The following is a 24096-nucleotide window of genomic DNA, read 5'->3' on the forward strand; positions in this document are numbered from 1 at the left end:
CCATCCTCATTGCACCAAAGGAGACTCTGCATCTGCAGGTGAACGCTGCAGCCATGCAAGGGAACGGGGGAGGCAAACTGCCACGGAGGCTCCTAGAGGGAGAGAAACAGGGGCATGTTTACCTGGACTTCTGGGTCAAAAGAAAAGAGGTTTTGTCTTCCATCATTTCTGCTCAGTTTATTCAGCTGATCTGTTTCTCTTCCATACTAGGACAAAGGAAAGCATTGATATTAGTGCCTGGCTACACAGATGCAAGCATTTGTGTTTGAAAAGAACAGATGCAAAACAAAATAAGTATTTTGCAGGTCTTCCTTGTGATATGTGAGAGGATGCAAGGCTTCTCACTGCACCCATTAGTGCTGCACTGTGACTAAGGCAATGTGGCTCTGCTAAATAAGAAAAGAGATAGAAGCAGGCAGCTACTCTCTGTATCATGTACAAGGTGCCACAAAACCTCTGCTCTGCAATTTTACCCAGGACAGTCATCCCTGTGGAGCAGGAGTGACCAATACTAACCACAATGTCCCTACTCTAGCAGTAAGTCTGGTTCTTCTTTGTGAAGAAGTGTGGAGTTATCTGTGGGGCAATCCCAAGAACTATCCTAGCTCCATCCTTGGGCAGATGAAGTGCTACCGACAGCAGCAGCATGCAGTGCCTGCCCAGCTTCCCCGGAGCTGCAGTTTGGGACTGACCCACAGCATGTCACAGAATGTGGAAAATCCTTTTCCACGTTGTGGAAGTGAGAGAAAACTAGCTATGGGCTTGGAAAAGCGAGCCCTGCAAACAGAATACCTTCATCAGCTCCGGATGCATGCTCCTCTCCAGGCTCTCCAGGATGTTCTCCGATTTTCCCTGGGTACTCGATTCATCATCTGTAGGGATACAAAACCAGGAGATGTCCAAGACAATTGCAGGAGCACCCTCTTATTCCTGGCTGCCAGAGAGCACTCTGCAACATTTGTTTACAACAGCTAGCACAGGAACAGTTCATTAAGACCTTTCTATTCCTCAGGAATAAGATTTTCCCATACATTACTAGTACCAGAGCGTACAGTTACACCCTTCTTGGTCTTTTTAAAGAAGCATTTTATCTCAGGGCCAATTTTCCGGGAATCTTGGAACTGTGCCATGGATTTCCCACCCAGAGGAAGGGTCACGTTTCACTCGGCTTGTGGTTAACACAATTCTTCCTATTAATCCAGAAATAAAAGGAATTCTACAGGCACACAGTTTGCATCCTGCTGGAGAAGGGTGAACACAGGTACTTCTTTATAAACTGACCTTGCACCGATTCCACAGGATCTTTCTTCTCCTGCACCAAACTCTCAGCATTGCTCTGAATGATCTTTCTGAGAGTCACCAGCCACTCTTCCATCTCCTGCTCCGTTTCAGCTGCCAGATAGTGGCTGTACTTATCAATCGTCTTGAGTTCAAACGCGTAACGGCGCATTTTTGGACACTGAACAAACAAACAAAAAGAGCAAACCTTGTATTACACTTTCCTCACTTTCCATTACAGCTACTCAGCTCAGTACCTGTTAGAAACCTCCTGTCAGCAAGGGCGCTGTAAACCGAAATATTGAGACAGGGAAAAAATAAAAAACTAAAATCATATAACACCACAGACATCCTTGTTGACAGCAGAACAACTTCTGCAGCCATTGCAAAGAGCTTTATGGCTGGGAATAAGCAGCACGTGCCTCTGTGTGGCTAGCTGCCCCATCAGTAAAAGCAAGGCAGACTCAACCACAGTGGCTGCACTGGGAGAAACAGGGCCAAGTTTTCTTGTGTCATGAGACCTGCAATTTACCCAGGGAAGGGAGGACCTGAATTTGTCTAACAGTAAATAATGCTGCCTTCCAAGATACTTACAGGCATCTATGTAAAAGCTAAAATGGCTCAATGCAAATTTTCTGCTGAGATCTCCTGGTCTTTGAACAGCATTTTCCAATGAGGAGCCCAGGTGAATCTGATGCAGTCTGGGAATTACACCCTGTACATCACCAAGGCATGTGCACAGCAATGTGCATAGCTTGTACTGTATTCAGAAAGATGAGTATCTACAGAAACGCACAGCTCTGACTCATCTCTGCTCAAGCAAACAGCTGGGGCAATTTATGTTGTCCTGCACCCGCTCCTCTACACTCTATGCTTGGAGCTTCAGCGCAGAGGCTGGATGCAGAAGGCAGAGCAGCTCTTTACTGCTGCCCTTCACTACCAGCAGAACGAAGCAGTTTAGGTGCTACACAAACTCCTGCTCCTTCCAGGTTTTAACCCTGCAAGGTCTTTACTGCTGGGAAGAACCAAAGGGCTCCATGCTTGCATACCCTAAGAAACAACAAGCAGTGCGAGCAGCAAGCAGGCAACAAGGTGCACAAGACTAATTCACACCAATTTATACTGGCCCCAAACGTCAGGGCGTTCTGCAAGGTACCTGGCCTACAATAACCAGGTGGAGGCGGCAGACAGCAGGGAAAAAGCAGATAAGGTGACAATGAAATCCTTAGATGCAGCAGTGTATTGCCTGGGATGGCACCGTTATGCAACTCCTTGCCTGGATTTTAATCAGATTGCCCGACAAAGCAAACGGGCTTTGACTTACTTTGTAAATCCATAGCCCTCACCTCTCAGTTATAGTCCTGAAAGAAGCATTTCCATCTCTGAGCAAGGCACATGTCCATGTACAGCCGTGCAGAAAGCACACCTACCTGAACAACGTCATTGCAAGCATCCAGGAAAATACAGCCTTTGGATTCCTTTGATATTTTCTCATCTTTGTAGGAATTAAGAATATAGGAGCCATCGGTGAGTTGCGACAAGTAAAAATATCTCCTCTTGAATACCTGCAGAAGCAAAAAGTTTCTCCCATGTGAGCATTCATTCTGTTGCAAAATCCTATGACAGGCTCGTTTTTGGAACCAGCCTTCCTGCCAGCCCTGGGCTGGCTCCAGCCTCCTTCCTCTTTACAAAGCAATGCAAGCCTGAATGCAAGCCAAGTAACACTTGTATAACTCACACTTGCATTTCTGTTTGAAAATTACAAACCTGTTTTCATCAGCTGGTTCTGTCTGTCCAGCAGACACTGGACCATAATTCAGGAGCCCATTTCAGCAGCAACTAAAGTGTAACCAGTCTGTAAGGAACAGTGTTTCACAGTTGCTGGAGATGACTACTACGAGAATCAAACGGGAAGCCAGGGCAATAGGGATTGCAAGAGGCATTCCACTGGACTGGTAGATCTCTCTCCAGATTTTATTGGGCTAATATCTTATGAGCTATGGGATTTCATGCCAAAACATTTGAAACTTCTGGATCTCTTCATGGGAAGTGCAGAAGCAAGCACCAAACACTATGCCTATCATCTTGGCACTGCCAGCAGAGATAATTGTCAAAAGGCTTTGATCATTTGGCATGAATAATATAAAACCAAGAATAGAGGGGATATCCCCTTGGATCAGGCTACAGATGCTTGTGGAGAAAACGGCCATGGCAGAGGGATGCCTAGAGAACCTTGGAAGTCTATCTTGGCAGAAGGAAAAAAGAGAGAAAATCCTCATGCCATGGCAGTGTGGCACACTGGACTGAACAGAATGCAAGACACTGCCTAGCCAAGCAGAGAGGTTCTTCTCAAAGGAAGGGTTATTCTCAAATAAAGGTAGGCAGCTGTAGTCTAATTACATTTCCCTTGCAGGCTGACTCACCACCAAACCCATCCTGCACATCCTTAGCAGCACGTGAAGAGGCAGCAGCAGCCGAGCACCTCACAGTGAGGAAACAGCACCCAAAAGATGGGCAGGCAGCACCCAAAAGATTCTGCAGCAGGAGCACAGCCTCTCAGTGTGCCAACGAGCCTGAAGACTTCCAAAATCCTTACATTTCTCACACCTGCCTTAGGAGGTGTTTTGCAAGGCAGCTCAGGAAACGGCCTCTGATTCTGTGCAGTTTGTTTTTTTTAAGTTTTGCTAGAGACTCTATGGACCTTATTAGCAGAACAAAGTCCCTGTAGTTTAGCCACCATCGCTGAACTCTGGGTCTAGATGCTGGGCTCTGAGGCCATCATTAAGCACTACATGAACCTCAGGCAAGCACGCACGTAACTAACGGTTTTGAACATCAATGATAGCTCCTCCAGGTAGTGGCAGGGGCAGAAATGTCCAGCTCTTTGACCTTGCTACTCAGAAAAGCAGAGAATCCCTGTTCTATCCTGCCTTCAAGTTCATAAGGAGCCATTTTAAAGCTCAGATTAAATTTGAGCACACGAACTGTCTGGCTCTGCTTCTCATTCATATGTAACTTACTGGATTGAGCCTCAGAACAACTGATTTTTTTTTTTTTTTAAGATTTACCAATATTCTAAAAAAGCAGAGAGCCTTGCAGCAGCCCACAGTTGAACAGGACTACCTAATATTCCCTTTATGTAGTAAGAAGACAGCTGCATGAAAAAGAAGATATTGACTTATTACCACAGCAAAAACATGTGCTGAAGCTATTAAAAATGTCCGCTGCAAAATCTGGGCAATTTCACGCCAGATTATGCACAACACAGAACAGCAGACATTGCAGCTGTTGCTTTTTAGGTCAGGAACGCTCCGTCTCCTCAGTGACATCATCCCTGCTTTTAAAGCAAAGACTTGTCATTTAAATTTAAAGCTGGTCTCCATGCATATTTCCTACCGGGGAGGAAACTAGCAATTCAGAAAGCCTATTTTGTAGGGCAGCTGCTTCAGTTATTTAAATAATTTTCCCATTTTGCATCTCAGTTGCCCACTCAGAAAACAATCTGAAGTTTACTAGAAAGTGCTTTACCTTTTTGACCAGCCTGCCTGTCACCATTTGCAGCGCATTAGCATTATATTCTGGGGAGGGAACGCTGTTTCCGAACTGGGTTTTCCAGTGTAATTTGAGATATTCTGCAAAAGGGATGGACATGCATCCAAGCCAGAACCCAACAGCTGCACTCCACTAGTTTTAGAGATTTGCTCTGCACTTAAGGAGACTGTGCTCCATTCACAAGGAATATGACCCCGGATCAATCTTACCTTCATGGTAACAGTGATTGTGCTATTTACATTTGCTTTATGCAGCCAGCCTTGCTTTATCACACCACCCTTCTGGGAGCACAGGGACGAGGAATCCTAGAAGAGAGCAGAACCAAAACAAGGCATCACCTTAACTCACTGCCTTGGACCACGGAACATTTACACCAAAAAGTGATCTTGTTCTAACCAGAGCAAGATACATGTACAGTGCATCACAAGAATTGCAAGGGCTATTTCCTTCTACGAAAGGGTCAAAATAGGCCAATTCACCTTTACAAGGAAAAACTGCACCCACACGGATAGAGCCGCATTGGAATTTTGCAATTTAGAAACACACGTTGGTGCTCCTGCAGTATTTCAAAAACCAGGGGAAGGGGAAGTAGGGAATTTGCAAAATGGTCTGTTTGACCAGTTGCAAAATGCAGAACTCCATATTCATTTCATCATTTGTTGTTGTATAAATCAACTTTCTATTTTAAATTAAAGTAAACCTCTTCCCCCTCCCACCAAAAATAGTTGAAATTCGACTGAATTTCTTCACATTTATCAAAACAAATAGTTTTAAGGGACCAATCAATCTGTTCTTGGCATTCTGGCTAGGATTTCAACCTCTGGTCCTGAGCTCCTGGGGCCAGGTAACGGCCCTGCATCCACACCGAACTGCAGCCTCCACTGGAAGCAGAGGCAAACAAGATCTCGGAGCAATGGAACAACTTGCCCTGGGCCAGCTCCTAGAGAATCAGTAGCAGAGACGGTCTGTTCTGCTGAGCTGTCCAGAGACTGCTTTGGCCTGGCCCCTGAATCCCAAATGGCAGGTTTTTACTCCTTTCTTTTCCAATTTGCAACAAAGTACATTTTCAAATGCTTCATTGTCCTGGTTTAAGCAACCCATTATTTCTCCTTTACAATGGCTCACCTTTGTTCATCAGTAAGTTTCTTTTACTCAAATTCCCATCATTTAATTCTAATGTAAGTGCTCTGTCAGGAAGCTATAAAAGCGTATGCTAGGCAGGGCCATGCCAATAAATGGCAAAACATCTGCCAGAGCCCTTGGAGTGCCCTTCTAGGAGAAACATCAGAGGTTTCGCTTGTGTGAGTATTTGGGAAACTGATCAGGGAGAAGGAAAATCTCCAGTAATTTTTGAAAGCCATTTCTGTCCTTTCACACTCTCAGAAGCAAGCTGAGAGCTGCACAGCTCTGTGCAGCCCAGATGAGATGGAACTAAAGAGATAGCAGCCCAAGTTAATGATGTCATGAAAAGCAACAAAACAGCCAAGAAATTTAAGGCCAAGCTATCAAACTTGTTATCAAACACATTTCCATTTATGACAAAAAGCCAAATCAGTGTTGGTCTGCAGTGTGTTGGGACATGAACAGCAGTGGTTAGAACTGCACATGAAATGGCCCTTTCAAATCTTCAGCTTTGGCAAGAAAGAAACTTCCCTTTCGCCTTGGTGAGTTCCCCAGCAGCAGCAGTTTGATGCTGGGCTTCTTTTAAACATCTGGGCTCTACTCCTTGTACCATAAAGTACAAATTATTAATGCCAAAACTGTGAATTAAGCTTCACATGGTACCTGAGACAGAAAAACATTACTTCTCTGACAAATAGGGAAAAAAAGAAGATGTACACAGGGGAAACAGAGAATCTCTATAGCCCAAAGTGACTGAAATTCCTGGATTTTTAGAATTGCTAGCTCATGCAAACGGAAGAGCTTCAGGGCTGCAAATCTTCCCTACAAGAAGGGTTTGTGCAAATATGCAACCTCCAGAGGAAGCGAATGCCACCAAATATTTGCAAGTTTGTATTATTTTCACAGTGGATCAGGCCCATACAGTACACAAGGCATACGTGGGTATAAGTGACTGATTAAGAACTGTCTGTTATGAGGCAGAGCACGACCTGCTTTAAGGTCTGATATTACCTCTGATATTACCATATTACTGTGTAGTTGAAAACCAACTTGTCCACATTCCATTTTAGACACAAAGAATTTCACTTCGTAATATTTTTGGCTTCCTTCTTTTCTGCTGCTGCACCATATCAAGTGAAAGTGCCATGAAAAATATTAAAGTTAACCTTCCATTTAATCAAGGAGATTCGTTACAACACTTCCAAATAAATCATTGTCCTACTTTTGGCCCAAATCTGCAGGACAAAACATCTCAGCAGAAAGTCACTCCTGGGAAATGTATTCTGACTTTGCCTTGTGAAATCTGCTTTGTAACAGATTTTACAGAGCAACAGGTTAAAAGAAAAATAAAAAATCCACTTACCTCGTCCTTTTCAAAGTCTTCATCAATCTCAAATACATGGCTTGGAATCTTGTCTGGCCTAAAGGATTTGCTGAAATCATAATACATTTTAATTTTTAACGACTGGGGAATAAGGGTCCTCTGCGCCTATTATCTGATGCTGGATCAAGTACTGATAGCTAAACCACAGATTATGGAGCATACCAGAAGGGTCATCCTGCAGATTTCACCAGATCTACAGCCTTGTACAGCTAGAGAGCTAATTTCTGAGTGCATTTTGTGGTACTTAAGCACAATTTGCAAGCAATTGGCTTTTCTCATGTTACTGCCCGATACCGCAGTTTTTGCTGACTTGCACTTGTGCAATATAGGAAACAGCAGGCCAGTCTATCTCCCAGCTTGCAAAAGAGCCCCAAATCATGAGATAGCAAGATTTTCCACAAATGTAAACGATATCGGATCAGCAATGACACCCCATTTCTCTCAGAAATCAGAGAGGGACACGGTAGCACCCATCGCCGGCTCTCAAACCTCCGGAGCGGGACATTCCTCAGGGCAGGAGCTCGGTTGCAGGATGCAGGAAAAATGAAACATTGGGGCAGGCTGCCCCTCTCCAGCCAGAGCAAACCACAACCCTGTTACATGTTAGAATTCCAGGGGAGAGCAGCACTGACCATGGCAACGTTCGGAAGTCTCCCGAGTATTCCTCATACTTGTAGTTCACCACGTGCCAGTCCGAGCTGTAGGTTTTGATGCACTGAAAGGAAAACAGCACAGTTCTTCGCAAGCTGCAATGAGCAACACCAAACCTGCACCAGGCCGAAGTGGTACAAATTGCATTGCACTAGAGAAATTCATAAGGAACATTTTTAGAGACACAAAACACACAGCATCTGCTCTGCTACACAGCTGTAGATTAATTTAATTACATAAATCTGAGAATTTAAAAAAATGAGTAGTTACTTTGAGGGAACTGTTTATCAGAAAGGCCCACTTTCCTGCCCTTACAGGCGTGGTGCTTCTAATTCAACACTGAGCATCACTTGGGACTTATTTCCACGGCATTTGTGGGAATGGTCTCAGAGAGCAGCATTTTACACAACAGCTTTGTGCAATTCTTATTACCTAAGAGAGAAAGGACTAAAGGCAGGTGGGACTTTTCCTCTTACCTCTTTCACAAAGAGACTCTGAGCTTTTTTTAGGGCATCTTCTGGCACTGTAGACTGGACAGTTCTTCTCTGTCGACCAATGACCGAGATCTGCAGGGAAAAGGAGAAAATGGAGCTAGTACAGAAAAGGTCTTTAGGACTCGAGACTCACTTTTAATTAATATATTAGACCCAAAACAGCAGCGAGTTATTTCAGTTTTATGTGTTGGTAACACAGCCAAAATCAATACGTGGCTACGAGTAGAAATTTTCCAGAGTGAGCAGGATGGACATGAATGAGCCTCAAATATGAGCAGTACCAGCGCAAACTCACAGACACATCTTCTATTGGAAATATCAGCAGGTCCCGGAGAGGGTCACTGTAGATCTGAACTTTACGCTGAAGGATCACGTTCTCGTAGTCCAGCGGTTCAACCACTTTAGTTTTTTCCTGTAGGAAAAAAAGTAGAAGATAAATTTATATAAAAACCAGTAAGATTTATATACATATATATATAATTGGTAAATAATCAGTTAATTTTGCCTGATGATTTCAAAACACGTTACCGATGGACTGCTCATTAATTCGGCAATGGGACGCTCGTGTGGTGTTGGTAACCACCACCAAGCACATTTTCCAGAGAGGAAAACAAGGTTAAGTGACTTGTATCTGGCAATAAATGCTGGAAGAAACAAAGCACTGTGCTGCTCTTGTCCAAGCAGAGTCTCCAGTTTCTCAGTGGGGCACGTAATCCTCCTGGATATGCAATAGCTTTAACAGCTGCGTGTTGCAGCTTCTTTAAGCAGGAATAGCTCATCAGTGTGACTCAAGAAATACGGCCCAGATCAGACTTCTGCACGGACTCCTCTCAGTTTGAAGCAGTTTTGTTATACGAGCTGAGGAGATTTGCACCATGTCTGGAAAAGCTCCATTTGGGGAGCAGAAAGCAGGCCAGCTGGTAGGACCTGCGGCACAGGGATGTCACGATGCAGAAGGGAGATCACATCCCCCTGGAAACACAGGAAAACCCTCCTCATAAATCAGCCCTCAGCCGCAGCCCGGGGCTTGGGAAGTCTGGGGCCTGGCTTGGCTCTAACTTACTTTCCCGGGAAGCAGGAGAACTCCTCTAAAATCCCTTGAGCCACGAAAGCAAAGGGAGAAAGGCCTCTATAAACCAGGGATAAACACTCGTAACAGCAGCAACTGTTCCACGTTCTCCTACTCCAATTTGCCAGCTCCAGCCGGCATCACTTGTGCGCTCGGCATCAGGGCAACTAAGCCCTAAACACGGTTGCTCTCACAGCACCGTCACGAACCGATTCCTGTTTGCAGCACAAGGCATTGGATGTTCTCTCCGAGTTTCTGTTGCTGCTGCCTCTGTGCCAAACATCTATTTTTTTGCCTTCATCTGACATCTTGCACAGAGAACGCAGGTCAAAAAAGCTCATTTCCTTTGCAAAAGGGAATGAGTTCATAGAGATGATGTTTTAAAGACAATTATGCTCTGTATTGCATTACTTTTGTCCATGTTATGAGATCAGAAAACAGAGCTTAACAAAAAAAATGAGAAAAACACAAAGGCAACTTCTGAACTAGGAAAAATACCGCAGCTGTCTAGTTCTGGGCTTCTGATTTCAAAAGCAAGAGCTTGGCACTTAGCACTAGACTTGTGAAAATCAAAATCGATTCTGAAAGCAAATACATGATCCCACACGATAAAGGACACGCGAATTCCGATTCACTAATTTTGCTCTTTTTTGAAGCCTGACCAAATGCGTGTTGATGCCTGGCCACCCCCCGGACAGTGTTGGCGGCCCCGTGGCCACCACGGTGCCAGGCTGGCACATGGCTCCTGGACACAACCCCGCTGCAGCAGCGGCGCTGGGGCTCTTCGTCCCCAAAGAGGAACACCAGGTATTCCTCAGCAGCAGCAGCAAACGTCACCCTGCAGCTGGACTGACCCTGGGGAGGGCAGCACATCTGGACGTCCCCCCGGCCACCAGCTGTGGGGACAGACAGAGCCAAATCACGGGGAGGCAGCATTGCAGCAAGCGCCCAAGCAGCCCGACGCCGCCGCGACACGTGAGATCAGCGGAGCATCCCCATCCCCATTCCAGAAGTGATCAGAGCCAAAGGGTTCCCGCCTGGCGCTTCCAAGCTCCTTGCAGCAAACGTGAGACACAATTCTGTTTTAATGACAGCCGAGCAGAGCCGGCGCGGGGACCTCAGGGTGGCAGCGGGTGACTCCAGCTGGGGGACGTCCAGGATGGGGACATGTCCCCTGCGTGGTCAGGGGTGGCGGTGGCCACGCACTGCAGCGAGAGCAGCCCACGATGGCCCGGCCAAGGCTGCTGTGCGGACGGGACCGCAGCAGGGACATGGGGACATCACGGGGCTGGTTTTGGGGAATGCTGCACCCCCCGGGGCAGCCGGGCCCCATCCCTGCCCAGGGGAACGGAGATGCCTGAGGGAACCGGCAACGATGCCTCCTGCTCACCGAAAGAAGCATAAATCACTACAAACTGCGTTACCTTCACTCCCTTCTGGAGACATGTCTAGTTAAATTCATCACTGTGGAGACAATTTTTAGGTGCCCTCATTGATTTCCTTGAAACACTCCTCATCAGGCCAGGCGTGGTAGGACGAGACATTGGAGCTGCAATGTTAAAGGAAGATGCAGCACTCTGAAGTTTTCCAAGGTCTTTTCCAGACAGGCACCTCCGAGCTGCGTCTGGGCACCAGGGTCTCCTCTGGGGATGCAACAGGAGGAACAGAAATGCTGCTTGCCGTGGAAGGGGACCGCTGCATCCCTGGTGTTTCCAAGCGCAGCAGGCAGGCGTGAATTTAAAACTAAAAAATAGTAGCACATCTTGTTTTCAACTTCTTTTTTTCCTGAAACACCGCAGAATACAGTCTTTGTATGATGACACTGATTTCTGATAAAACAAGCATGTTTAAAAAAAATTGAAGAACTGCAGAAAAAAATGTTCCTTCCGTTTTTCTTTTGCCATGCTTTGGTATATGGTAAAAATAGAATAAAAATGCAAGCTCTGTGGGAGGCCTGGGTGGTCCATCGGGCTGGACCATGTGCTGTGGTTTGTGCCATGCTGCCTCTGGCCTCGCTGGACAAAATCTGCTCCCCAGGCGCAGGATTGTGAACTTTCAAAATGTGCAGAAAGCAGAACTGAGACGAGAGATTTTGCACGGCAGACGTGCAAGGAGGGTACCTGTTATTCCGAGTTTCCAAGGACGGCAGCTGGAAGCAGAACCAGACCCCAGCAGTGGCTGGGACAGAGGAGAGCGCAAAGCTCCATGTGCAACGAAAGCCAGTTCTGATAATGCAGGCAGCACCCGGGTGCTGTGCGAGCTGCTGGGCAGAGCCATTTCCACCAGCCTTTTGCTGAGCCGCCGCTCTGCTGCACTTGTGGCTCTCATTCTTGGCAGGGGAAAAGAAAGAAACATCCATCTCCTGCCCCAGACAGCTATTTATTCAAAACACCTCTCTTCCACGTCGCAGGAAGCCAGCATGGATTAGCTCTGATATCTGAAACGGTTCCTCTTAATCGCCCTCTGGAAAACTCTGCCTCATCCCTAGCAAAAACACATGGGCCAGCAGAAACCCTGTAGGGATGAGCCCAGCGGGGCAACGGCGCGAGAGGCAAGGGCTGCCCTGCAGAGGGTTGGTGCAAGCGCCCGAGGGTGAGGAGGGCTCCAACCAGCAGCTCCACGGGGATTTGGGTGCAAAGGAAGGGGCAGCAGGAGCAGGGAGGAGTGAGGGGCGCTACAGCCGGGACCCTTTAGGGAATACGGATGATCCCGGAGGATTTGGGGTGCTGGGGTAGGAAACGTGCTCCTGGACCAGGTTTTGGGGCAACCTCGCAATGTTGGCTTGTAGCCAGAAAGAGACCACCCAGCCACCCCCTAAAACTCCAGAGCAGAAAGCAGAGAAGAGGAACCTGTTGTTTTACTCAGCCCGATGCTCTTCGGACGCTAAATTAAACCTTGGCTGATCACCTAGCGCAGCGGTTCTTAGCTCAGCATAACTCAGCTCGCCCCTGAAACCGCGCCAAGCCCTGCAAGGAGCAGCAGCACGTGCAGGAGCTGCTCTCCCGTTCGCGGCTCCGTGTTGAGGAGGAGGAGGATGAGGAAGGCCGGGTGCCGGCACCGCGGCGCTGCTCCCGAGGGGCGCGGAGCCGGGATGCGCCGCGTTCCCCGGCATCGCGTCCGATCCCGCAAAGCCGGTTAAAGCGGCGCCGCAAATCCCAGCGCGCTGCCCTCCTCAGCGGCGGCTCTGCCGCTAAATGAGATTCCCCCTAAGAGCCTTTCGCTTCACTAAAGCGCTAGGAAGTGGATTTGGATACTCAGTGCTTGAGATTACTCTGTATTTTTAGCCCCATTTTACACCGAAATGTCTTCCTGAAACTGCGCCCGTGCTACAAAAGCTGTTCTTTCAAAACGTTTTTAAGTATTTGTTTCTTTTCTAGTTTTGACCCCTCTGCAGATCAGAGCAAGCCCCGGCAGGGATTCTTGGAGGACCTGGTGACATTACAAGGACTCCGAGGGCCCCATGTCACGGCAAGCCGGCTCTTTAGTGCAGATGAAGGATGTAGGTCAGCCCGCTCGCAGGGGAAGCTGCCGCTCATGAGAGGATGTGGCCTGTCCCCAGCGCGCCGGCGGGGACGCCGAGCTCCTCCATCCGCCCCGGGCACGCTCCGGCCTTGCTGCAAACAGGACGACGGGGACAAATTGCCAATTTCAAGGCTGGAAATAAAGGTTTAAGCCCTGAAATCAGACTTTGAAGTCAGGTTTTTGGTCCCAGCGCACACGGCCCGGCCGTGCGCTGCCCGCCGCAGTCACAGCCGCAGGTGGCACCCACCGAAGCCCTTGTGAAAGCAGAGGAAAAACCATTAGTTTGAAGCAATTAGAGTCTTCGAAACCACAAATTCCTCCACAGGGGAGGCCAATATCCGAGAACAAAGCAACGCTGCCCGTCCAACAACAACAGCAACACATTTCTGCAGGCAGAAACACGGGGCTGTGCCAAAGCGAGCGCTGTTCCCCCCAAATGCAGGCGGCACCGCGCCGGGCCGGGCGCGCGGCGCCGCTCCGCGCGTTCCCCAAAGCTCTGGAGCCTTCCCCTACGGCCCCTGCAACCAGGATGGATGTCAGAACAAAAAGGGAGCTGCGTTTTTGCATGGCAGCATCGGCTCCCTTTGCTGCCCTCCCCGGCCGCGTCCACGCCAGCTGCGTGGGTACAGATGGGTACCCAAGGAAAGGCCGGGGAGACCGGAGGGTCGGGGACACGACCCGGAGATCCCGGAATGAGCTTCTGTCCCGGGACCGACGCTCCCGGGAACACGGGAGCACGAGGGAACAGGAGCGCAGCGCTCGGATCCCTGTCGGAGCCAAGTCACAAGGCTCCGCTGGGGCAACAGCACAGGCGAAACAAGGGCCTTTCTATGAGGCTATTGACTGGCTACCAAAAAGCAGCTTGGCTGGCATTTTAACAGGAAATTCAATACACGGCTTCAACAGAAACATGCCCACGAACACCAACGCGAGGCTGTGCGCAAAGGAGGCCGAGGGCCTCACCCTGCCCGCCCTCCTCCGAGCCAACGCTGCGCGCCGCGACCGCGCGGAAAGCCGGAACGGTCCTTGGCCACAAAGCACCGAGGAAACGGCAAGGGATTAACGCATCAATCCCGAGCAGAACATCTCAGGAAGCTGGGCTAAGTTGTCTTCCTTCTGCACCCATTTACAAAGCCTATAAAATTTCCTAAATTTGCTTTCAGAAAACAGTCCCCAATAACAGCTGAGATATTAATGCGGGGAGGGTCAAGAGGGTTATTTTATACTTCCATGGCCTGAAAAACAGTAACTACCTGTCTTCTGATTTCCTGCCTTTGCATAGCGTAGGAACACGCATTATATACAGTACATGAAATCCACCTCACAGCACATCTAGAGAGGCACGAGCAACCTGAATATTAACAGCGACGATTCTTTAAAGTATCTGTGGGGAAAAAAGGAAATTGCAAGACCACACGTATATAAAAATATATCGCATCAGACTGTGCAACTGTTCCCAGACATTTAGCGAGCGTTTGATGGCGTGTCTATTTACTGCTTCATCTAGGGCAACCCGCAGTTGAAGGAGCAGGAGCTGCACTTGTGTGCAAAGCCTGGCCAAGCCTAAAATCAAAGGGTAAAGGAACAACCTGAAGCAGCTCACAGAAAGCAGGAGGCAACGTCAAGCTGGGGAACTGAGTAAAAGCTAGAGAAAAAAAGAAAAGGAAGGGAGGAACCACCCCGAGATGAACAAGTCACAGTCAGATCGCTCCTGAGACCGGCAACAGCCCAGGGCAGAGAGCGACCGCTTCCCACCACGCTGCCCAACCAGAAAGACCTCCGAACTGAGGAAACCTCCACAGTTCTGGGATTTTCTCATGAATCTTTTTGGTAAATTGGAGAATTTATACGGAATCTGGGAAGTGAGAAAATTCACTTGACAGCATGCATGGGTACAGACAACTGGGGAATTTTTATCTATAGAAAAGCTTTTCCAAAGCCAAGGATTCAAGGATCATGAGTCGGGGCTCTCTGAAATTGTTTGGTCTATAAAAGCTTTTCTTTTTTTTCTTTTTTTTTTTTTCTCTCTTCTTTTAAATAGCGCGTGGGGACTCTGTTGCTGCCCTGCTGTATGATGACACTGTCAGGCTCTAAGCCAAGCTTGACCGAAGTGAGATGGGGGAAACATAAGGATGAAAAACAGACAGTTCAGTGCATGGGTCTCGTTGCAGCCGGGAAGACCTAGGAGAGATGCCCGTGGAAGGGGAGATGACAGGAGAGGATCATAGGAAAGGATGGAGCAACAGAGCATGGGGCTGAAGACCACACGGGAAATATTTGTACCAGGGACTACCAGATGAAAACACCGAGAATTTTATGAACTGACTGAGGAAGAAAAACCTTCCAGGGAGAGGGAACACAGGAAGCAGGGAGAGGTGCCAGGATGGTGCAGAGGCGGGTGCGACTGGGAATGCACATTGATGGGATGGAGGGCTCGGGCACACACAGGCGGGGAGCTGGGAGAGGTTACAGCTGGATGCTGAGGTCTCCTCTCCAAGCAGAAAACCCATCCTCCCCGGCAGAGCCGGCTTCCTGATGCCTTCAGCAGGCTCCCCCAGCACCTCCTGCAAAGCTCATCCCTGTCCCTGGAAACAAGGGCTTCCCCAGGTGCACTCCAGCACAGTCTCTCTTCCCCAGTCCTCAGCAAGCTGTAGGACTTCTGTTTCATACCAGAACCGGGCTCACGGGGCTAAGGGAGCCCAGCTGGACCTTAGAAAGGACTTGAACTCTTTCCCGTCCCAGCAGGACACAACCACTCGCGCTTCCTTTCCAGGCATCTCATAGACAGGGATGCGGGTGCAGCCCCTCCATCCCCACCTCCCTGCAGGGGTTCGGTACCAGCCCACACCGTTCCCCAGCTCTGAAACCCAGTGCAGACAGCGCAGGGCTTCTGTGCCCCGCTCTGCCCCCGCTCCAGGGACATGGGGGTGGCAGCGTTTGACACGAGCTGTCACAGAAATAAGAAGCCACGTGGCAGGGAAGGGGAGGACGGGCGCGCAGAGCTGGCACCCTGCAGGAAAGCACTCGCAGGGGAAATGACTCAGGTTTTGCAGCCGAAAGCGCCGAGCTGGAGCCCGGCCCCTCTCCCTTGAGCCCCTCCGTGCTGCGGGGCCTGGGCAAGAGCAGCTCGGCCACCCGCACATCCCTCCTCGCCGAGGCCCAGAGAGGCCCTGCAGTTTGTGCAGGACAAGGTGTGCGTGAGGCTGAGGCCCCATTAACAGGACAGACCGGACCCTGTGACCCTGGAGCTTGGGAGGAAATCTTTTCCACTGAATTACAAAAAAAAACCCCCAAAAACCCCACAACGCAGGGTGCTTGGATCAGGATTTTGCTGCTGAAGTATTCCCCCTTGCATGCACTAAGGCTTTAAACATGGCCAGGAATTGGGCCACTGCTATCGACAACGACTGCACCCGCTCTGGATCTCATCATTACATCTGCTGCCAGAGACCGAACCCGTCTTTGCAGCAAATCCTGGCCCCGAACAAGCTGCGATGCAGGCCACAAATTACCATACCCTGAATCAAGCTCAGAACTATGTCAACAGGGTATTTTGTAAGCCACTTGCTTCCTTTTTAAGTGTAACGCCCCTATCTCTAATGACTGTTTGCAGTTTTTGGCTTTCTTTGCTTCTGAGAGTGGGTATCTTGTGACACCAGTTTGGAGAAGGCTTGGAGAAGCAGCCAGAAAGTTGATGCCTTTCCAGGAAGCAGGCACTTCTGATGGAGACAGGAAAATATTTACCCCATCAGTTCTGCTTAGGCCTGGCAAACAAAAGAAAGAGTCATGCCCTAAAATATCTTCAAATTGGCTTAGAAATTTTAGGCAGCCAGAATAATCAGCGTATAGTTCTTCATTTTCCTTCATATTCTTTTGGAGATCACATTTCTTAGCTCTGCAGCCACGAGGGCCAGGAAAGTTTCTCTTTCCAGAAAGCTGAGATTTCTGCACAATCATTTGAGCTAAAGAAAGCAGGTACCAGAAACAAACTGCACTGCAACAAGGCGATACGAATTCCCAGCCAACCTGCCGGCAACACGGAGCGATGCGACGAGCACAGAGCCCATAGGATGCACATTTTTGGCCCAGCTTTGGCACGAAGCCCCTTCCAAGCTGATCCAGCCGCACTCCTGCCCAACGCTGTCAATCAGGGACTGCATCTCCAGGCCCCAAACACAGCGCTTGGAGCCGCGCGTGTCCCTGCACGCGTAGGTCCATCCCAGCCAAAATCCAGCCCTTCTGCACAAGGAAGAGAGGGAGGGATTAGTGCATCCCTACACCAAGCACGGGAGATATGGACACAGGACAGTGTTGATTTTCTCCTCTGAAAATAACAACATTAATAGTAGCTGGCAAAAGCCTACTGGTTTCCATGGGATAGTTGCACTTCTGCCAGATATGGCTTCTCAAAACATTGAGAGCACACATATGCTAAAAAAAGGAAACGATCACTATAATGACAGTAATACATGTTATTTATGTAAGTTATTAACTGGAGGATTCCAAAGTGCTTTTCAGATTTCACTGCTATTTCGTCATTTATTTATATAATATCAGTTCCATATTTAGCATTCAGTTCCAGAAGAGCTGAGCTCCAAACATCTTTAAACAATTAATGGCGCATCAGCAGAACCCCTCCCTTTCCTGCCTGCTCTTAAAACCCGTGTTTTTCACTCAAAAAGCTGTGTGCACAAGCCAAGGGCACAGCAGCATCCCGAGCAGGAGCCGGGGAAAGGAGCCCTTCTTCTGCTCGGCTGGTGTGTGGAGCGAGGCAGGCCATGCTTAAGCCCCAGCAAGGCTGAGGAAAACAAAGCAGAAAAGTCATAGCTGTTTTTTTGGGGTTGCCTTAGCAATCTGGTAACCACCCACAACAGCCAAGTGAAACCCCAGAGATGTCAGGGCTGATTGAAGCAGCTCAGGAAGTTGCTTGTGTCGAGCCCTGGCTTCCTTAGGCGGTTCTGCCTTCGGGCCGCAGGACTGCGCGCGGGTGCAGAGCGCTGCAAAGCTGCACGCTCTTCTTCCCAAAGGAGAAGGGATGGGGGCTCCAGAGGGGCCTCTTGACTTCCAGGGTCGAATGTGCATGAATCCCATCTCACACCAGCCAAAGGCAAAATGCTGCTGTTGGAGGAAGCAGCTGAAAGCTCCCCCTGGATTTAGACATCGGTATAAACTCCTGACTCCATCGCACGGAAGGACAAGGGAACACGTGGGCCACGCCAGGCAGGACAGTGGAGCGCGAGTTGTGCGCGGCTTTCCTGAGCCCTCACCCTGCTTTGGGAATCACAGAATCCCAGAATGCTGAAGGATGGAAGGGACCTCTAGGGATCATCCAGTCCAACCCCTGCACACGCAGGGTCACCTAGAGCACGTGGCACAGGGCTGCGTCCAAGCGGGTTTGAAGATCTCCAGAGAAGGAGACTCCACAACCTCTCTGGGCAGCCTGTTCCAGGGCTCTGGCACCCTCACTGGGAAGAAATTTTTCCTTAAGTTCCTGTGGAACTTTTGGTGTTTCAGTTTGTGGCCATTTCCTCTAGTCCTATCAGTGGCCACCACTGAAAAGAGGCCGCCCCATCCTCCTCACTGCCTCCCTTGAGGTACTTCTAGACACTGCTCAGGTCCCCTCTCAGCCTTCTCTTCTCCAGCTGAACAGGCCCAGCTCCCTCAGCCTCTCCTCATAGGGCAGATGTTCCAGGCCCCTGATCATCCTCGTAGCCCTGCGCTGGACTCTCTCCAGCAGCTCCACATCCCTCTTGTCCTGTGGAGCCCAGAACTGGACACAATACTGCAGATGTGGCCTCACCAGGGCTGAGTAGAGGGGCAGGATCCTCTCCCTCGACCTGCTGGAGACGCAGACCATCTCCTGCTGTTTCCAGTCAGCTCCAGCGCCGCGTGGCTCCGAGGCTCCCGCAGACAACCCTGCGCGCGCGGAAGCCTTCACGGCTGCCCGAATCCGTCTCCAGCTCTGCCCGTGGCGGCTCCGGCGCGGGGACCCTTCCCGGGTCCCCAGATGTGCAGGGCACCGCGTCAGCGCCAGCGGCCTGGCCGCAGCTCCTGCTTTCGCGGCCCTCGCTCGCCATCCCGGCGGGACACAGCTCCAAGGCAGAACCCCGGCTCCTGACCACTGCCAAAATTGGGCTACTAACCTTGTTCGGCTCAAAATCAGCAAAGCTGAAGGAAAACGAGCGGGATCTGGCATTTTGTGTGCTGCCTCCTTCAGCAAGAGGAGGCCGCTCTCTTTCCTTATCTTGCACAGGAGCAGTTACACAGAAAACATGAGGCTCTTGGCCATGACCACGTCCTTGTTATATGAATTATACGATGGTGACTTTCCAGCTGCAGCTGGATGGGATCCCCCTGCTCCAGTGGGTGGGAAGGGGTCCTTGTGTAGGGGCAAGGGCCACACTGAGGATGTCACCCAGCAGGAAAAGCGGGAGCCGGAGGGGAGCAGGGAGCAACCCGGGCTGAAACAGGGAGGCTCTTGTTCCACCCACTGCCACTTCCAGGGACAGCCTGGATATTAATGAGGACAGAGGAGGAAAACACGTTGCAGGCAGGATGGAGAAGGGCGAGACAGGGGTAGGAATGAATAGAACTGACCCCATTAGAGAAGCAGCGGGAGGCAGGGAAAGCCGGGACAGACGATGCAAGGCTGTGCCGAAGGAAAAAGGAACCAGCGAGGGGGAGCTTTGATTTGTGCTTTTTTAAAGGAATGAAAGAGATGGAGGAAAAGGGCAGCAGGGAGATGTGTTGGAGCATTTCTGAGCTGACAGCAGCAGCCACAGAGGCACGTGAGGCTCTGCTGTTCCTCCTCGGGCAGGACAGGACGGGGAGGTCGTTTCACCAGGGAAGCTGGAGGCCACCGGCTGCTGCTGGGCTGCCTGCTGTGGCCGTGACTTGCCTTCTCGAGCCACAGAAATGTCAAAAGCTTTGTGCGGTTTTACAGCATTGGAGATAAGGAATCGGTGTGCAAGGGACTGCACGAAACACTGTAAGAGCCCCCAAAACGCACGTATAAAAGGGTGTTACAACATGCACTGCAACAGCCCAGCTTCAAATGCTCCTGGTCCAGGGGAGACCATGGGAGTGGGGCTGAAATGGAGACCTCGAGCCATCCCCTCCCTGGATTTTAGGAGCATCGAATCCTCACCCGCATTGCGGGCATTGGCTGCAGGCACCACCAACCATCTGCTCCAGGCGTTTCAGCGCAGCGACAGCGGCACTCGGGGCAGATGCTGCCGGTGCAGGTGTCCCCGCGTCTTCATGACACCATTTCTGGCACAGAACGACCCACTCAGCCTTGCCCGGCGAGTACTAAAACCCCAGCCTCACAGCCAGTAAATGTGCTAAAAGGTGCATGTGAAAAGCACTAGGGCTGGATGCTCTGCTCTGGATGCTCTGCTGTCTTCTGCAGAGCTCGCCCTGGCCAGGAGGACACGGGTTTTTTCAAATGATGCTTCAGGAAGGGGAAGGTTCAGCACCAGACCCGCCCCAGCCTCTTCCTCCCTGTAAACCAGCTCCTTCTACCACGGAAACTCCGTGCGCAGGCACAAACCAGGGCACCGCGCTGCACGCGGGTGCACCCAGCCACCCCGAGCTGAATTCAGCACACACCAGCCCTGATTTGGGAAAGCATGTGACTAATTTTAAGAATGCACTCGAGTATTTTTGTACATAAGTCCCCGTGAGCAATAATCTCTCTATAAAGACTTCCATGGAAGTCGTCAGAGCGAGAGGAGGTGGCAGACGCCAGCGTTACCCTGGGTAAAAGCTGCCCTACGTAGAGTGACAGCAAAACCCCCGCCCTCCTCATCGGGGAGGGAATTTCCTTCATCTCTTTAAGACATCTTTTTACTATTGAAGTTATGCAAATACAGCACACTGACTATATCCTAGGGGAAACGCACATGTATTCTGTCTATCTCAAGAGCACCAAGATCACTACAAGCACTGCATATAAACACCCATCATGCTGATCAAAGAGAATTTAGCTTATTAAATGCGGGTTCTACACAAAAAGCTGGTTTCCTCTGCATGGGTGCAAATCCACTCATAAATAATACAAATGAAGACTCACAAGAAGAACAAAACGCCTTTCTGCCTCTTGTCAGAACCTTCTTAACATCGTTGCTGGGGAGCTTTTAATCTCCAATTTTGTGCTCAAAATGGAGCCACGCACATAAGTCAACCAAACGAGGATCAGAACACGCCACTACCTCCTCTGGGGACGATGCTCAGCGTAAGGGTGAGGATTCCGAGAGCGCGTCCTGCGGGACCCGCGACGCTCGGCTCCAATATCTGTGCACGGCAGGAGCCTGCGTAGACGTTTGCTCTGCCACACGGCGGGATGCCCGCGCGCTGGCACACGTGTAGCTGTGTCCTCACGCCCGGGGACACGGCGCCGAGCCGCGGGGCGCGCGGGGAACGGGCCATCGAGCGGCCGGGCCCGCGCGGCTGCTCCTTCCCGCTCCGGATCCGCAGCCTTTGCAGACCTCGGCAGTGAGCGCATCCTCAGCTAATCTGCATGAAAAGGAGCTACAGAAAACAGGAGTAATTGTGGGAGGCTGCAAATTGCCACCAGATGAGTAGCTCTGGCAGCACTGTGGGAAATAGATGGCCTGGGTTTCGTCAAATGCTCCCTGCTCTGATCTCATGTCTCCCACGTATCTTATTGCTCCGTCACAGCGCAGAGAACGGCACCTTTGGAAAGCTTGCGAGTGGCTTCACATACAGCCCCATTCCCATGGGAGCCGGGTGCTGCCGAGGGCACCGCTGCCACGAGGAAGAGGAGCTGGAGGAAGGCTGAGCCCGGCGTGCGGCCCTGTCCAGCCGCCGCGGGTCCCGGGCAGCAGGGATAGACTCGCTGTTTTCCTGGCAGCGCTCCTAGACGCCTGATTACGGGTCTCCCTCGTGCTCCGTGTGCGCTGAGCTCCAACAGCGCCGGGGGAATTCCTGGCAGGGCCAGCACGATGCCATGGAGGATGAAGGAAAGGGCAAACACGACCCCAGGAAGGCACGATGGAGATGAAGGAAAGGGGAAACACAACCCCAGCAAGGCACGATGGAGGATGAAGGAAAGGGGGGATACGACCCCAGCAAGGCACGATGGAGGATGAGGGAAAGGGGGGATACGACCCCAGCAAGGCACGATGGAGATGAAGGAAAGGGGAAACACGACCCCAGCAAGGCACAATGGAGATGAAGGAAAGGGGGAATATGATCCCAGCAAGGCACGATGGAGATGAAGGAAAGGGGGAATACGACCCCAGCAAGGCCAGGGAACCCACCCGCGAGCATCCGCATGGATCCTCCTGGCAAAGCTCAGCTTCCACCCGCAGTGCTCCCGCACAAATCCCATGCGCTCCGTACAGGTTTTCCATCCTTCCCTCCACACACGACCTTTCCATTAATACTCAGCAACATCCTGAGCATGGAGAAGAGGGGAGGAAGGAGATTTTATCGAAGGCCTGAGTCAAACTCACCAATGTCTGTTCACTGCCAAAGGTCCCCTGGCTGCTCTCCTTGAGCTCTAGCCTGGTTGTTTCTCCCCAAAGACCATTAGCACTTTCTATCCTGGGTTTAAAGTTATAGTTCTAATATAATATCTTACTTTTAGTGCCACAAGGTTTAAATTGCTGATAATCTTTCAGTTAAGCATCATGCTTAGGCTTTGACTATTCCCTTTAAGCAAAACTCAATCAAATTATTTGTATCTTCCCACACGTCATTTATCCCACTGAGCAACTTAATGCCTTTGCTATACTTGCCTGTTCATTTAAATAGTGACCTCATTTATCAGTTATTCTGCCAAAATGCCATGCACTAATTTATAATCAGTAGGATGCATCAGGGACCCATTCAGAGCTGCAACTGATAGAATCTGCCCTACAGTTATGCTAAGAAAAGTGTGGAGAGAGAATAAGGGCTCCCACTTGCCCTGCTGCCCGCAGCAGCCCATGTGCTTGTGGCTCTGCTTCCTTTCGAGGGGTTCCTGCTAAATTCCTTTTTCTCACCCAGGTCTCCCTGCACAGCCTGTGCTGTGAGCGGGATGCAAGGCTGGGGCCCTGGGAATCCAGAACCGGGAGCGAAGCCCTGCCAGAAGTCACCAAACTCCTCCTGACTTTACTCCGGGTTTGCAAAGAAAAGTATAAATGTTCTCCTGGCACGAGGCAGCACAACAAATCCAGGAACAGCAGAAACACAGAAAGAGCTTCGTTGCACTTGCAGGACAGCACTAATTGAGCTGCATTATACAAAGCACCACGCTCACCCCCGGCGCAGCGCTCCCGGCTGGAGGTGCGTCTCCTTTACAGCATGAATTATGGCTCAGCGCGAGCTGACCTATGCCGTGATGTTAAAAGCTCTCTCACTTAGACATTTTCATTCAGTAGCACTTCACTCCCTGGCTGCAAATGGTTTCTTACCCTAAAACAGCTCCTTGTCTCGAGGGAGTGACTTGAATGCCCAAAATGCCGAGCCTGATCCAAGCGGAAAAGGCGCCCGGCGGCTCCCGCTCCTCCTGCGTGCTGTGGTGCACGCACTGTTATCCTCGAGCAGGGCTCCCCGTCCCTCGCTCTCATCCATGCTCCTGCCATGGGAGACAGCAGGCAGACAGCGAAGGCATCTCACAGCATCCCTGGGACTGCGTCAGGCAGAGCATCCCTTGGGTGCTGGGGTGGATGACACCACTCAAGGCTCTTATTGACCTAACATCTGCTGTGTTGAAGCAGCAGGAAGCAGAGGAGATCCCAGCACTCAAGGTCAGCAGTGTAACCCCAGCCTGCTCCACAGACAGATCAGTCTGCGGGCAGCAGCTTTCAGCAAGGGCCCCCAAGCAGGTGGTTCTGCCTGACACCACGCTGGGATTGGGACGTGCCACCCTTGGCACGTACCAGTGCGGGTACCCGTGACCCCAGGCTCGGCCAGGCCCCTGGGGGACCCGCACAGCTCTGGACATGGGCTTGGTGGCAGCCTGCACATCTGCCACGGGTGTCCTGAACGTCGCTCCATGGCGAGAAGGGGCTGCA

The 24096-nt window shown here is 50.5% G+C and overlaps 1 protein-coding gene across 1 annotated transcript in view; it reads right to left on the reverse strand.

Moving 5' to 3' along the window:
- The window catches only part of DOCK11 (dedicator of cytokinesis 11), a 73303-nt gene that overhangs the window by 47464 nt on the left and 1743 nt on the right, over positions 1–24096 (reverse strand). Inside the window, exons 2-10 of the mRNA XM_088538473.1 lie at positions 8777–8893; positions 8464–8553; positions 7969–8051; positions 7316–7385; positions 5040–5135; positions 2709–2843; positions 1282–1459; positions 793–872; positions 123–206 (exon numbers count right to left, since the gene is read on the reverse strand). Coding sequence (XP_088394599.1) covers positions 123–206; positions 793–872; positions 1282–1459; positions 2709–2843; positions 5040–5135; positions 7316–7385; positions 7969–8051; positions 8464–8553; positions 8777–8893 — 933 coding nt within the window. The remainder of the gene's footprint in view (positions 1–122; positions 207–792; positions 873–1281; positions 1460–2708; positions 2844–5039; positions 5136–7315; positions 7386–7968; positions 8052–8463; positions 8554–8776; positions 8894–24096) is intronic.

This window comes from Tinamus guttatus, unplaced genomic scaffold (assembly GCF_059628265.1).
Source record: "Tinamus guttatus ecotype Peru unplaced genomic scaffold, ASM5962826v1 Tinamus_guttatus_pri_ptg001087l, whole genome shotgun sequence".
Classification (NCBI taxonomy): domain Eukaryota; kingdom Metazoa; phylum Chordata; class Aves; order Tinamiformes; family Tinamidae; genus Tinamus; species Tinamus guttatus.